Raw genomic sequence first — 12,581 nt, forward strand, 5'->3', positions numbered from 1 at the left:
GATTGACGAGCAGAGGCCAATGTGGTCATCTGCGCCCTTTCCGGAGATGTCAGCATCTTCCGATGGAGACTTTTCAAGTCTCACAAGTTATCTAGAACTACGTAGGTCTGAGTTCCTCATTGGAGGATACGTAGGAGCAAGAGCCTTGCTTTTGTCGGCCACCCCACAATCTCTGTCATACTGACCCTGAGGTCATGTGACATGCGGAGACAAATTATGGTCATTCCGCACCCCTTTGTCATTCAGACACAGTCGTGTTCGATGGCACGCAGAGACAAATTATGGTCATTCTGCACCCTTTTGTCATCCAGAGGCGACGGGCCCGATGACATGCGGAGACAAATTATGGTCATTCCGCACCCCTTTGCCATTCAGACACAGTCGTGTCCGATGGCACGCAGAGACAAATTATGGTCATTCTGCACCCTTTTGTCATCCAGAGGCGGCGGGCCCGATGACATGCGGAGACAAATTATGGTCATTCCGCACCCCTTTGCCATTCAGACACAGTCGTGTCCGATGGCACGCAGAGACAAATTATGGTCATTCTGCACCCTTTTGTCATCCAGAGGCGGCGGGCCCGATGACATGCGGAGACAAATTATGGTCATTCTGCACCCCTTTGCCATTCAGACACAGTCGTGTCCGATGGCACGCAGAGACAAATTATGGTCATTCTGCACCCTTTTGTCATCTAGAGGCGGCGGGCCCGATGACATGCGGAGACAAATTATGGTCATTCTGCACCCCTTTGCCATTCAGACACAGTCGTGTCCGATGGCACGCAGAGACAAATTATGGTCATTCTGCACCTTTTTGTCATCCAGAGGCGGCGGGCCCGATGACATGCGGAGACAAATTATGGTCATTTCGCACCCCTTTGCCATTCAGACATAGTTGTGTCCGATGGCACGCAGAGATAAATTATGGTCATTCTGCACCCTTCGTCAATCGCGGCCGACAAGCCCGTTGACACGCGGAGATTTACATCATCTTCCGCACTTGCAAGATCTGTCATACTGACTTTTGAGTCACGCTGACGGGCGAAAATACCCGAGTGGTTATCCGTATAAACATTCTTTTGCTATCTGTAAGACAGAACGCTTGATAGCAGACGGAGACTGACATCGTCTTCTGCACCTTTTGTTCCCCCGGGAACAACAAGTCATTTGCATGCGGAAATTTTATGGTCACCCGCGACTCTCGTCAACCGAGAGGAACGAAATTAGTGTCTTATCTTTACTTTCCTTTTATCTCCAATAAAAGACAAGTAAAGAGGGGCAACTGTCATACCCTAATTTCGTCCGGGGACCTCTGCTTGATGACATGCGACTTTTGTTTGGTCCTTGTAAGGTGCTTGGCACCCATCATTGGGCAATTTGTGAAATTCCGGGACGTGCCGGAAAATAAAAGAAAATATTGATGCACAATCCGCAAGGTTCCGTGACACACCGGAAATCAAATGGAAGCATCGTTGCACAATTAGTGAGGTTCCGAAACATTCCGTAAGTCAAAAAGGGGATGATTATGTAATCCACAAGGTTCCGTAACATTACGGAAAGAAAACAAGTATCGTTACGAAATTCGTAAGTTTCCGTAACTTTACGAAAAAAGAATCACCAAAAAAAGTAGGGGGGTGTACTTAGTAAAAATGGGGGTGCAAATAGCAACTAGGCCCACTTGGGCCCTCTAGAAGATTCCTTCAGAAGGTTGTTGCTTCTGGAGGAAGCAACCCTGCTCGCCTGGGCAAGCTGGGTGGCAAGCTTCTCCCCCAATTTTCTATAAATAGGGGGAGAAGTGAAGTGAAAAAGGGTTCAGCCCCTTAGGCACTTCTCTCTCTTTCGAATTTGCTTGGAAAAATTGTTTCCGTGAAGAAAATCTAAGCCGAGGCGCTTCCGAAACATTTCCGTAACGTTTCCGTGAGGAATTTCGCAAAGGTTTTGACCGTTCTTCGACGTTCTTCATTCATTCTTCATCGTTCTTCGATCTTCAACGGGTAAGTACCTCGAACCAAGCTTTTCGATTCATTCTATGTACCCGTGGTGGTCCACATTGTGTTTTGTGTATTTTTATTCTCGTTTTATTTACTTTTTATACCCCCTTTTGACGTGCTTAAGCCATTTTATTTAAGTCATTTCTCGCTTAAACTAAAAATAAAATAAATTTCCACCGATCGTTTGAATTGTATTATCCGTTAACTTCGGTTAAAATGAATTCCTACCGTTCGGTCGTGCCGTAACCACGTTGGAAATCAAAAAGAGGTAAAATAATAATATAATAATAATAAAAAAAAAATAATACCTTTTAGTAAAATAAAGCGAAAAATCAATTGGACGTTTTCTCTTTGGGATTTCTCATTCTTAATCGAATTGACTAAAAACTAAAGTGAAACTAAGGCTAAAATCAACTCGCCTAGTCAAGCTCGTCCATAAAAATAGGTCTTTGAAGTTTGTCATTTCAATTTCTTACTAAGTAAAATGGATCATTTTCAAGGTCCAACGCCTTAAAATGATCTCCTTTTAAGTAAAAAAGAATCACTTGATAAAAAAGAACTACGTAGGTCTGATTTCCTCATCGCAATTGAGGAATATGTAGGAGCAAAGGAAAACACCCTTGTCGACCACAAAAAGAGAAAAAATATAAAAAGGGTATAAAGGATATAAAGACATAAAAAGGGAACATAAAAAATCAAAGTCATGTTTGCACATTCGATTAAAGGCTGCCGTCCCTTGGGACGGACGTGTGGGGTGCTAATACCTTCCCCGTGCGTAAATACAACTCCCGAACCTTTCACTTAAAAGTTCGTAGATCGCGTCTTTTCCGGTTTTTCCGACGTTTTCCTCAAATAAACGTTGGTGGCGACTCCGTGCGTATTCCTTTCGTGGAACACGCATCCCGCGAGTCTCGCGTCGCCCTCTCACCGAAGGGTAGGTTGCGACACTCTTAAATTTGTATCTCTTTGGCATTTTAGTTCTTTTTTTTTATGGAAGATTTTAGTTCCTGAAACCAAACTAAGAAAAACTTAAATAAATTCTTGAAATTTTTTAAAGATTTCATTTAAGTTCATGAAATCAACCTTTTTTTCTCATTTGAGTCTCAAAACTTTTGTTGTTATTATCACTTAAGTTCTCTGTCCATGGACAAAAAAACACTAAATTCAGAGATTTATTTAAGTTCTCCTTAGTTTCAGAGACTAAGACAATTAGAAAATACAAATTAAAGGACTAAATTAATTATTTACTCACCAAACTATTATAAGTCACCTCACACAATCCGGACTATGCTTTCACAATGCAATTAAGAATACAAACAAATTAGCAAAATATGGCAAGAATCTAGGGGTTATTTTTGGATTTGGGTGATCACTTTGGGGGCATGTGACCCTACTACAAAACCTCCCTCCACAAAAAGTGTAAAATGATAGAACTACCCTTGTTGCGTTGCTGTATTGGGACACAGTAAACAAACATTGGCAGCATGGGTATCAAAAGAAGAGTTGTTGGTAGGTGCATCCATTTTCGAAAGTTGAGAGCTTGGACATACTAGTGGCTGGTAGAAACATGCTAAAATTTATGGAAATTAATCCTCTATATAGTTTAAAAGGTTCACTTGTCTTGTTCCAAAACCTAGTTCTATCAATCTATCTTGAATGGCCAATATCAGACTTCAATGCCCATCTTACTTTGGGGATAAGAAATTGGCTTTTTTGCATTTTTTTTACCATTGACTCTTTAATTTTTAGCATATTTTACCCCAATAAATCAAGATTGAGTTAAGGTTATTTAGTGAAACTTGCATGAAATTCAACAACAATAGAATAAGGAGTGCTTACAGAAATCTAGGCTTGGGAAAAGCCAACCACTACAAAGTTGTTGTCACAACAAGCAAGAAGGTGACTCTTATAGCGTATCTGGTTTAGCAGCAATGTTGGCATGACTAGTAGTTTATTCTGTTACTTCTCATTTGGCTTTACCATAAGCAAACTATGATGGTCTATAGGAATTCCAGTTTTTAGGATAATCACATGTTAATTGGTTTGGATAATGTTTTTAGGTAGAAAAACATTTGCAGCTTAGGTTGATGAACTTTGTCTACTATTCTCAGCTAAGTCACTAAGTCCGAGAAGCTCAACCCTCACTATAAGTGATAGAATTCAATAATAGCCATTTATTCACTATCTATGACAGTAGATAACATGTTTGTGATAATTGACCTAATATCATCGAAGCCTGCAGTTGATATGAACAAGAGCAGGGATGACAGATTGAGGCAGATAACATGGCCACAACACCAAAGAATGTGGTTGTGATCCAGGATGCATCTAAAACACTTAATTTAAGAGTTTTTATTGGATTATAAATGGCTCATCTCTTAAGCCACAAGATGTGGTGACCCTAGTTGCAATCCTGCATGAGGTTTATCATCCTAGTAAGTAATCTTCCACAGATAAGGAGCTTTTAAGATTAATTTTTTTTATGGGATTGTCTAACTTATCATTAGTAAAAATGAGCCATCATAAATGATTGGTGCAATTAATATCTTAAAGTATATAAGAGAATTGCACCAATCATCTCTGTTGAAATTGTTTAACCCCATTTTTACATGGAGTAAGTTACACAACCCCTTTTGATATTTCAGAAGTTTAATTATTTATCCCCACGAAAAAGAAAAGAAAGTAAAAAAAATAAAAATAAAAATCACAGATTAATCAATGGTCGAGCAACCTCCGACAAGGTTTTTTGAAGCAGTAGAGGGCAGTATTACTTGGAAAAACAACAGATGTAAATTCCATATATAACCATAGTTTGGTTCCTATTTAGACTATGTTTCGTCTGTCTGAGGAACCATTTATATGGTTTTTACTTATATACTCAGTACCTCTGGTACTTCTTTTACAATTATATATATACATATATTTTGTCGATAAAAAAAATAGTGTTTGAGTAATTCAGGATGAATAACATTGTAACCCTTTTCAGAAACATATTCATTTTACTAAGGAGTTGATTCATTCCAGGTGTGGGATGCTTTCCCAACATCTAATTTCTTTGTTTTCTTTATATATTCTTATGTACCACCCTTAAAACAAAATCAAATTATGTGTACAAGCATTATCGGCATATATATCTCAGAAGGCAATTGCAGCCACTAAACAACAATGAAACAAATGGATGACAGTGACACACAAATTAGGTCATGGAAAATAAAATCTATACAAATTACAGCAAATAACAAATATCCATGGATATCATTCAAATTAAAACATGATGGAAAACAGATAACACATAGGTACTTACAGTGAGCTTAGTAAGTCCCTGAATTGGTTCCAAAATGAGCGAGGCTTCAGCTACTGAACTAAAAAGGATGGTATCAAATAACAATAACCTGGACAAACTTTACCATATAACATAAGTCAAAATTAGTTCTCAAATTATTTTACCTTAAAATTTAGCTATATCTCCACATAAATCACAAATACAAATCAAAGCAAATTATGAACTCAACAAAAATAAGGTGACCAATTACTTGTGTTCCTTTCAAAAGCAGGATAAGAAGAAAAACGAATATGATGTCGTGTTTTATTCTTGTGATTAGCCATTATATTTCACCCACTGCTTCAAAATTTAACGAGGTTTTGTAGGAATTGAGTAAGTAGTCCTTAACAATTGCATGAATAAATGATTTTGTTTTTTGGTATATCAGAAGGATAACAAGAAAACAAGAAAGACCAAGATGTGAAAAAACAGCCACTAGCAGAGGTCCCTACTGAGGAGGAGGCTGAATGAAACGAATAACAAAATCATAGCAGACAACAACAGAAACCTTTCAAGTGTGAAAAAAAAATTATAAACTACACTGTTATAAACATTACCTATAATGTGGCTCAGCTTCATCGGAATGTGTTGCGGAGTAGTAGAAGACCCACAACCACTGTTGAGATGCCCTGAGAAGAGACGAAACTGAATGAATGAACATTCCATCAACCAATGCAAATGCAGGTATAAACATTACCTAAATGCGGCCTCAGTGTTGACGGAGGTTACGACAATGAGAGAAGGGGTTGCTAGCAAATGAGGGGGTGCATAGTGAGGTAGGGCACAAAAGAACGGGGTTACGACAAAGGAGAAAGGGGCGCGTAGTGTCTGATTGTAGGCGCCAAAGAGAGAGAATTAAACCAATAACGATACAAAGACGGGTCTCTGAACAGGACCGTCTTTGTATGGTAGCGAGGAAAATCACTTGTCCGCCACGTGAAACCAGCAGTAAGGATACAAAGACGGGTCTCTGCCTAGGACTGTCTTTGTATCCTAGCAAGGAAAATGACGTGTATGCCACGTGCAACGAGCAGTAAGGATACAAAGACGGGTCTCAGTCAAGACCGTCTTTGTCTCGCAACCACGAAAATCACATGACAGCCACGTGTTAAAGCACACCATACAAAGACGGGTCTCTGCACACAACCGTCTTTGTATCATAGCGACGAAAATCACGTGTCCGCCACGTGCAACCAGCAGTAAGGATACAAAGACGGGTATCCGTCAAGACCGTCTTTGTATCGTAATGACCAAAATCACGTGTCCGCCACGTGAAACCACTAAGGATACAAATAGGGTCCTGTGTACACAACCGTCGTTGTATCATAATCACATAATTACACATTGCCATTGAGTCTGCAGTCTACGACGGGCATGCGGAAACGACGTGGTTCGCTCCCTCTTAATTACGAATCTGCCACCGCCGCACATTCTACGATAGTTCGATACAACCGTCGTTGAACCACCGATGTAAAAAGCGCATTTTTTAGTAGTGATGGTAATTTTTTATTTTTATATAATGAATAAATAATTTTAATTTAAATTAAATCATAATTAAATACTATAATATATATATATATATATATATATATATATTTAAATGTATAAACTAGATTTTAATTAGATTTATAATGAACAATTTAAAATTTGATAAAGATTATTTTTAATTATTGATTATTGATAATTAAAAAAAATTAAAATTTAATTTCAAAAAAAGAGATAAAAGAGAATAGAGTGAAAGGTTTAGACGATTAAAAATTTCAAGTATATGGATAAAGAAAAAAAATATAGATTAAAATGATTAAGAGCGATAATTTTATATAATTGTAGGATAGTGGTTAAAATGTACTTTAAAAAAAGGAAAAATATAAAATATTCAATTAAGATAGTTAAAATAATAAAATTATAAATAAATTTGTAGGGTGAATATTCATATTACAAATTATTTATACTTATACATATATGTTATTATTTTTACAAATGTTAAAATTTTAGTTCAGAAACTAGTGCCTAACGTGGATCAGTCGTTGCTAACGTGGCATTGCATATGGAAATTGAACTATCATTTCATTTATTACATCATCACCTATTAACATATATGTTAATGTCACCTTGCAAGATTTCTAGGATTAAAAGTGTCATTAAATCTATAATATATTGTTGAAAATAAAATTGCATATAAATAACCCTCTCTCTATATATAGTTTGAGAGGTTCATTTTTATTAGATTGAAATAAATAAATATTTACTAATAAATTTAATAAATTTAATTATCAATGATGAAAATCAAAATACATGTATATACCATGTGACTTATAGCGTGACATTAATTTTAAACATATATAGTCAACTCGTAGTAAAATTGATTTATATGTAGGAAAAAAAAGTTTAAAAAAAAACCCACCAACCTCAAAGCCCGAGATGGGGGTGACCTCCAAGAGAATTTCTAAATTGAAGGAGAAAGTGGCATACTAATTGTACCCCAACTCTAGACTTAAAACGTTAGACCCTACAATTAACTTCTAAGAACATGGACTCAACGAGCTTAATTAGCCATTAAGCAAGTGCAATTTTGATAAAGAGATAACCCATAACCGACCAGGACAAGGAACAGCCACTGTAGCTTACGATAATGGAGGGGTGGAATATGCTTACATAAATAAAACAAACAATACTTAAATAGTAATAAATACCCTCATCACCCTCACACCCACATGGATTTTCTGTGCAACACGACCCCACCATCCTAAAACAAACAAATAAATACTTAATAATAATAACGCGTGTCTTATGCAACCTTGTCATCAACTTCACTTCTTCCACTTAGATACTCCCTCTTCTCTTCTATTCATTCACATGTTCTTCTCTATCTTTTCTGGTTTGGAACCAAAACACAAACACAAGAAATAATAAAACTAATAAACACAACACAACATATCAAGCATTGAGTGCAATTGTAAACAACACAACACAACCAAGGTTGAAGAGAAGTGAAAGTTGAATCCTGTGTGGCGCAGGAGAAGGAGGGTATGGACTCAAACTCAAAGGCTATGTGCTTCGTAACCCACCAAGCCATCTTCAACGCGGTTCGATGTGGGGACCTTGAAGGGCTCAAGCAGCAGCTGAAAAACAAGGGTGCTGAGGGGGTTTCTGAGGTCATGTCTATGCAGAACGATGCAGGGGAAACCATTTTGTACATAGCTGCTGAGATTGGTCTTCGTGAGGTGTTCAGCTTCTTGCTTGGTTTATGTGACATGGAGGTGCTGAAGATCAGGGCCAAATCGGATTTGAACCCCTTGCACGTTGCAGCCAAAGGTGGCCATTTCGGTAGGTTTTGTTTCATTGATTTTTTGGTTCTTTAGTTTCATTTTTTCTTCTTTTTGACTCTTCAATTGGGTATCTGTACATTTCTTGGGGTTGGTTATGGCTTATGGGTTCTGCTATTGATGGATTGTTAAATCTAATTCACTATAAAACCCATTTTAAAAAAAAAAATGAGATTGATAGTTTTGGTTGATGGTATATATGTATTTAGCTTCCTTGGCTTCACACCTTTTGAACTTAAAGGGAATTGAAAAGACTAGAAATCTTTTCACTTATTTTTTAGATAAATCTGTGACATCACTCTAATCCCTATGATAGCACTAATTCCCAAGAATCACTTTTGATTAGGGAAATATTTTCTGATCAAGCATGGAAAGCCAGCATTCCAATGTAAAGACTCCCGGGGTTGAAAAAGCAATACTTCAGGCAAATGCTCCGAAGAGGTTTTGCCAGAAATTACATAAACCAAAATGAGGGAAACTCATTCTCAAATGTTCCAAATTTGAGTTTTCAAGAATTTGGGTTTATTTTTTCAATCTTAATATTTAAGTATTAAACTTCATGGAAAACACCTTAAAGACCTCAATATTCCACCTTCTTGGTGACATTTTTCTTTCCATTCTTTCTTTTTTCAACACATTATCAGTTAGAAGGATCAAATATTCTACTTGAACCATCAATTGCTATAGCCTGCAGATGTGCCTTATTTGATGTTGATTTTATTTTCTCTATTGGGTATGCTTTTAAATTGATCAAGTTAGTCATGCATGTCATAGGTCAAATGATAACACATCTTTTAAAATTTCAGGATAATAGTTGTAGTTTGTTTACTAAGTATGTGACACTATTGAACTCCTGGCTACAATTTCTGTTATAGTATTTATAGGTCCTAAAGTGGCAAAGACCAATGTTAGGAGGTCTCCTCTTTGACAGAGATTAAGGGTACTGAGGAAAACAAAATGAAAAGCAAAAATCAAGACATAGGGAGAATTATTACATTGCAATTATATCATACTTCACTGCTATACTGATGATAATAAGGATTTGAATCCTGATATGTTTGATTGTCAATCTTTGTCAGATATTGTAAGGGAAATTTTGAGTACTTGGCCTGAGGTTTGTAAGTTATGCAACTCCTCTAACACTAGTCCCTTATATTTCGCTGCTGTCCAAGATCATTTGGATGTAGTGAACGCAATATTGGATGTTGATGTGAGTTCAATGATGATAGTAAGGAAAAATGGCAAAACTGCATTGCACAATGCTGCAAGGTATGGCATCCTTCGCATTGTAAAAGCACTGATTGCCCGGGATCCCGGAATAGTCTGCATCAAAGATAGAAAGGGTCAAACTGCACTGCATATGGCTGTGAAAGGACAAAGTACTTCAGTGGTGGAGGAGATATTACAAGCTGACCTTACGATATTGAATGAACGAGATAAGAAGGGTAACACAGCTCTTCACATGGCTACCAGGAAATGCCGTCCACAGGTCAATAGAACCATAGTTGATTTCTTTTATTCTGTGTTTGCTTCAGTTTTAGTATAAACTGGTCCATCCAATCTTTCATGATGCTGTGATTACGTTAGCTTCTTAGTTTTCTTGGCCATTAACAGTATGAGGTGGCAGTTCACTCTTGCAAAGTATCCTGTATAAGCATCTATTCTTGCATTTGCTCAATATTTGTGAACATAAACACTCGACTTGACTACTCAAAAAAAAATATCACTCATCATGACTTAGCTCATTCTAATATGTCTTTTCAGAAACTTAGTTTCAGCCTTGTTTGAGTGGTTTAATGAATAAGAATGATAGTGAGTTTTGTTAAGAAATTTGTTTCAACTGTATGCAAATGATGACATGGGCTGAAAGTAGTGTGAGAGTTCACCTGTTCAGATGTGATTAAAATGTTAACTTATAGACAGTGTCTTTGTCCTCTCCCCCTCTCCCCACTGGTTTTAAGGGTACAGGGTTCTACTTCTACTGTATAGCTATGGTTCATTCTCTAACAATGCATTTTTCAAACCGCAAAATACCTAAATCTTATAATCAAAATTTGTTATACCCTTCAAAGATACTATTGGTGCTTCAGCTAGCAATAGTAGGACATATTTTCTTCATGCCCTGAACTCAGTTGTGTAAATAATAACATGCCGCAGAATCCAATTCAAGGAGAAGCAATTCAAACATCTATTAATCAACTTTGGTCACAGATGACCTAGCAAGGGATTTTAATCCTGTGATTTTGTATGCTAGTAAAATAGTAACAATAAAATACCACCACCCCACTGCCAATCTTGGATTTTGAGGAATGGGCTATGTAACTTTAACTCATTGTTTATCTCCAAACTGTCTTCGTTCATGTTTGGTTCAATGTTATGTTTAAGGCTTTTGGCCGCAAGTCAAACAGAACTTAGAATCTGTAACTACTGCCTCATTTATCTGTAGTTGATGCAATTTTGTTAGATAACGTGTGTACATGACACAAAACCAAACACACAGTTCATGTGATATAAGATGAGGTTCATTCACACACATATTTGATATCCTGCTATAGTAAACAAAATGCATGTGCTTGTTTTTTCCTCTCAGAATTGAGGCCTGCCTTTCTTGCTATTAGAATAAGTATATTACTCTAATACTTCAATGAATTTTTCCTGCCTCCACTGATACATGGTTCTTATTTCAGATAGTGAGCCTTTTGTTAACCTACACAGCTCTGAATGTCAATGCCATCAATAATCAGAAGGAAACAGCCTTGGATTTGGCAGATAAACTGCGATATGGAGATTCAGCTTTGGAAATCAAGGAGGCCCTTACAGAATGTGGTGCCAAGCATGCCAGGCATATTGGGAAAGTGGATGAAACCATGGAACTAAAAAGAGCTGTGAGTGATATAAGGCATGAGGTGCAGTCACAGCTCATACAGAATGAAAAAACTCGCAAAAGAGTTTCCGGTATTGCTAAGGAATTGAAGAAAATTCATAGAGAGGCAGTTCAAAACACCATCAATTCTGTCACAGTGGTAGCTGTCCTATTTGGGTCAATAGCTTTCATGGCCTTATTCAGTCTACCTGGTCAATACCGAAAGAAGCAACCAGACGCTGGGGAAGCAAATATAGCCAATGATGCCGCCTTCAGTGCTTTCTGCCTTTTGAATGCTACAGCTCTTTTCCTTTCACTTGCAGTTGTTGTTGCTCAAATCACTTTGGTGGCTTGGGATACAAGGTCTCAAAGGCAGGTTGTGTCAGTGATTAACAAGCTAATGTGGGCTGCTTGTGCCTGCACTTGTGGTACTTTTCTTGCTATATCATTCGTGGTTGTTGGAGATGAAACATGGCTGGCTATTAGTGTCACACTTTTGGGGGCACCAATTCTACTTGGTACTCTAGCATACTTGTGCTACTTTGTTTTTAGGCGACGCTTTGGACACTGCAGTGATTCCCAGAGATTAGTCAAGAGACCAAGTGGAAGCAAATCATTCTCATGGTCTTACTCAGTTAACATATCAGATGTGGATGATTATGATTCTGATCCTATGAAGATATATGCTCTATAAGTGAGTATGTCAACTTGAACCGGTATCCTGCCACCTTAATGGAAAGTGAAATGTTCACTCACTTGGATTCAGCTGCTTAAATTCCAGTTGACTAGTTAGTTTTACACAAGAGAATCGGTTGAGTAAGCTAATACATGTGACTGATAATCAGAATTCGGATGTAGATTTTTGTACATAGTTAAAAAAATATAGAAAGGAAGTCCTGTTAAAGCTTATATCTAGCACTGGATTTTTTGAAAGAAAAAAAAATCCGCTCCATGATTTGGTTGGGGTTGGACTTTAATTTGTTGACTAATGATATATTAAGCATAATTGAGAGGCATTTGTCTGCTATTAAGTTGAGATGGAAAAAAATGGAGTTATATAACTTTTGATTCCTATAA

At 37.3% G+C, this 12,581-nt stretch overlaps 1 protein-coding gene across 1 annotated transcript; it reads left to right on the forward strand.

Annotated features, from left to right (window-relative positions):
* The first annotated feature begins 8,093 nt into the window (after nt 1-8,093).
* On the forward strand, nt 8,094-12,413 carry LOC100815454 (ankyrin repeat-containing protein At2g01680). The gene is made up of 3 exons (XM_003529171.5): nt 8,094-8,642; nt 9,721-10,130; nt 11,329-12,413. Exons 1-3 carry the CDS (start codon nt 8,345-8,347, stop codon nt 12,196-12,198), a joined length of 1,578 nt encoding a protein of 525 aa, XP_003529219.1. The 5' UTR covers nt 8,094-8,344; the 3' UTR covers nt 12,199-12,413.
* Nucleotides 12,414-12,581: the final 168 nt, after the last annotated feature.

This window comes from Glycine max, chromosome 7 (assembly GCF_000004515.6).
Source record: "Glycine max cultivar Williams 82 chromosome 7, Glycine_max_v4.0, whole genome shotgun sequence".
NCBI lineage: Eukaryota > Viridiplantae > Streptophyta > Magnoliopsida > Fabales > Fabaceae > Glycine > Glycine max.

Excerpts from the sequence above, each read along its gene's own strand:
- LOC100815454 (XM_003529171.5), top strand. The coding sequence starts at position 8,345 with ATGGACTCAAACTCAAAGGCTATGTGCTTCGTAACCCACCAAGCCATC. Across the intron at positions 8,643-9,720 it reads AGCCAAAGGTGGCCATTTCG|ATATTGTAAGGGAAATTTTG; the intron begins GTAGGTTTTGTT and ends AATCTTTGTCAG. Across the intron at positions 10,131-11,328 it reads CCAGGAAATGCCGTCCACAG|ATAGTGAGCCTTTTGTTAAC; the intron begins GTCAATAGAACC and ends TTCTTATTTCAG.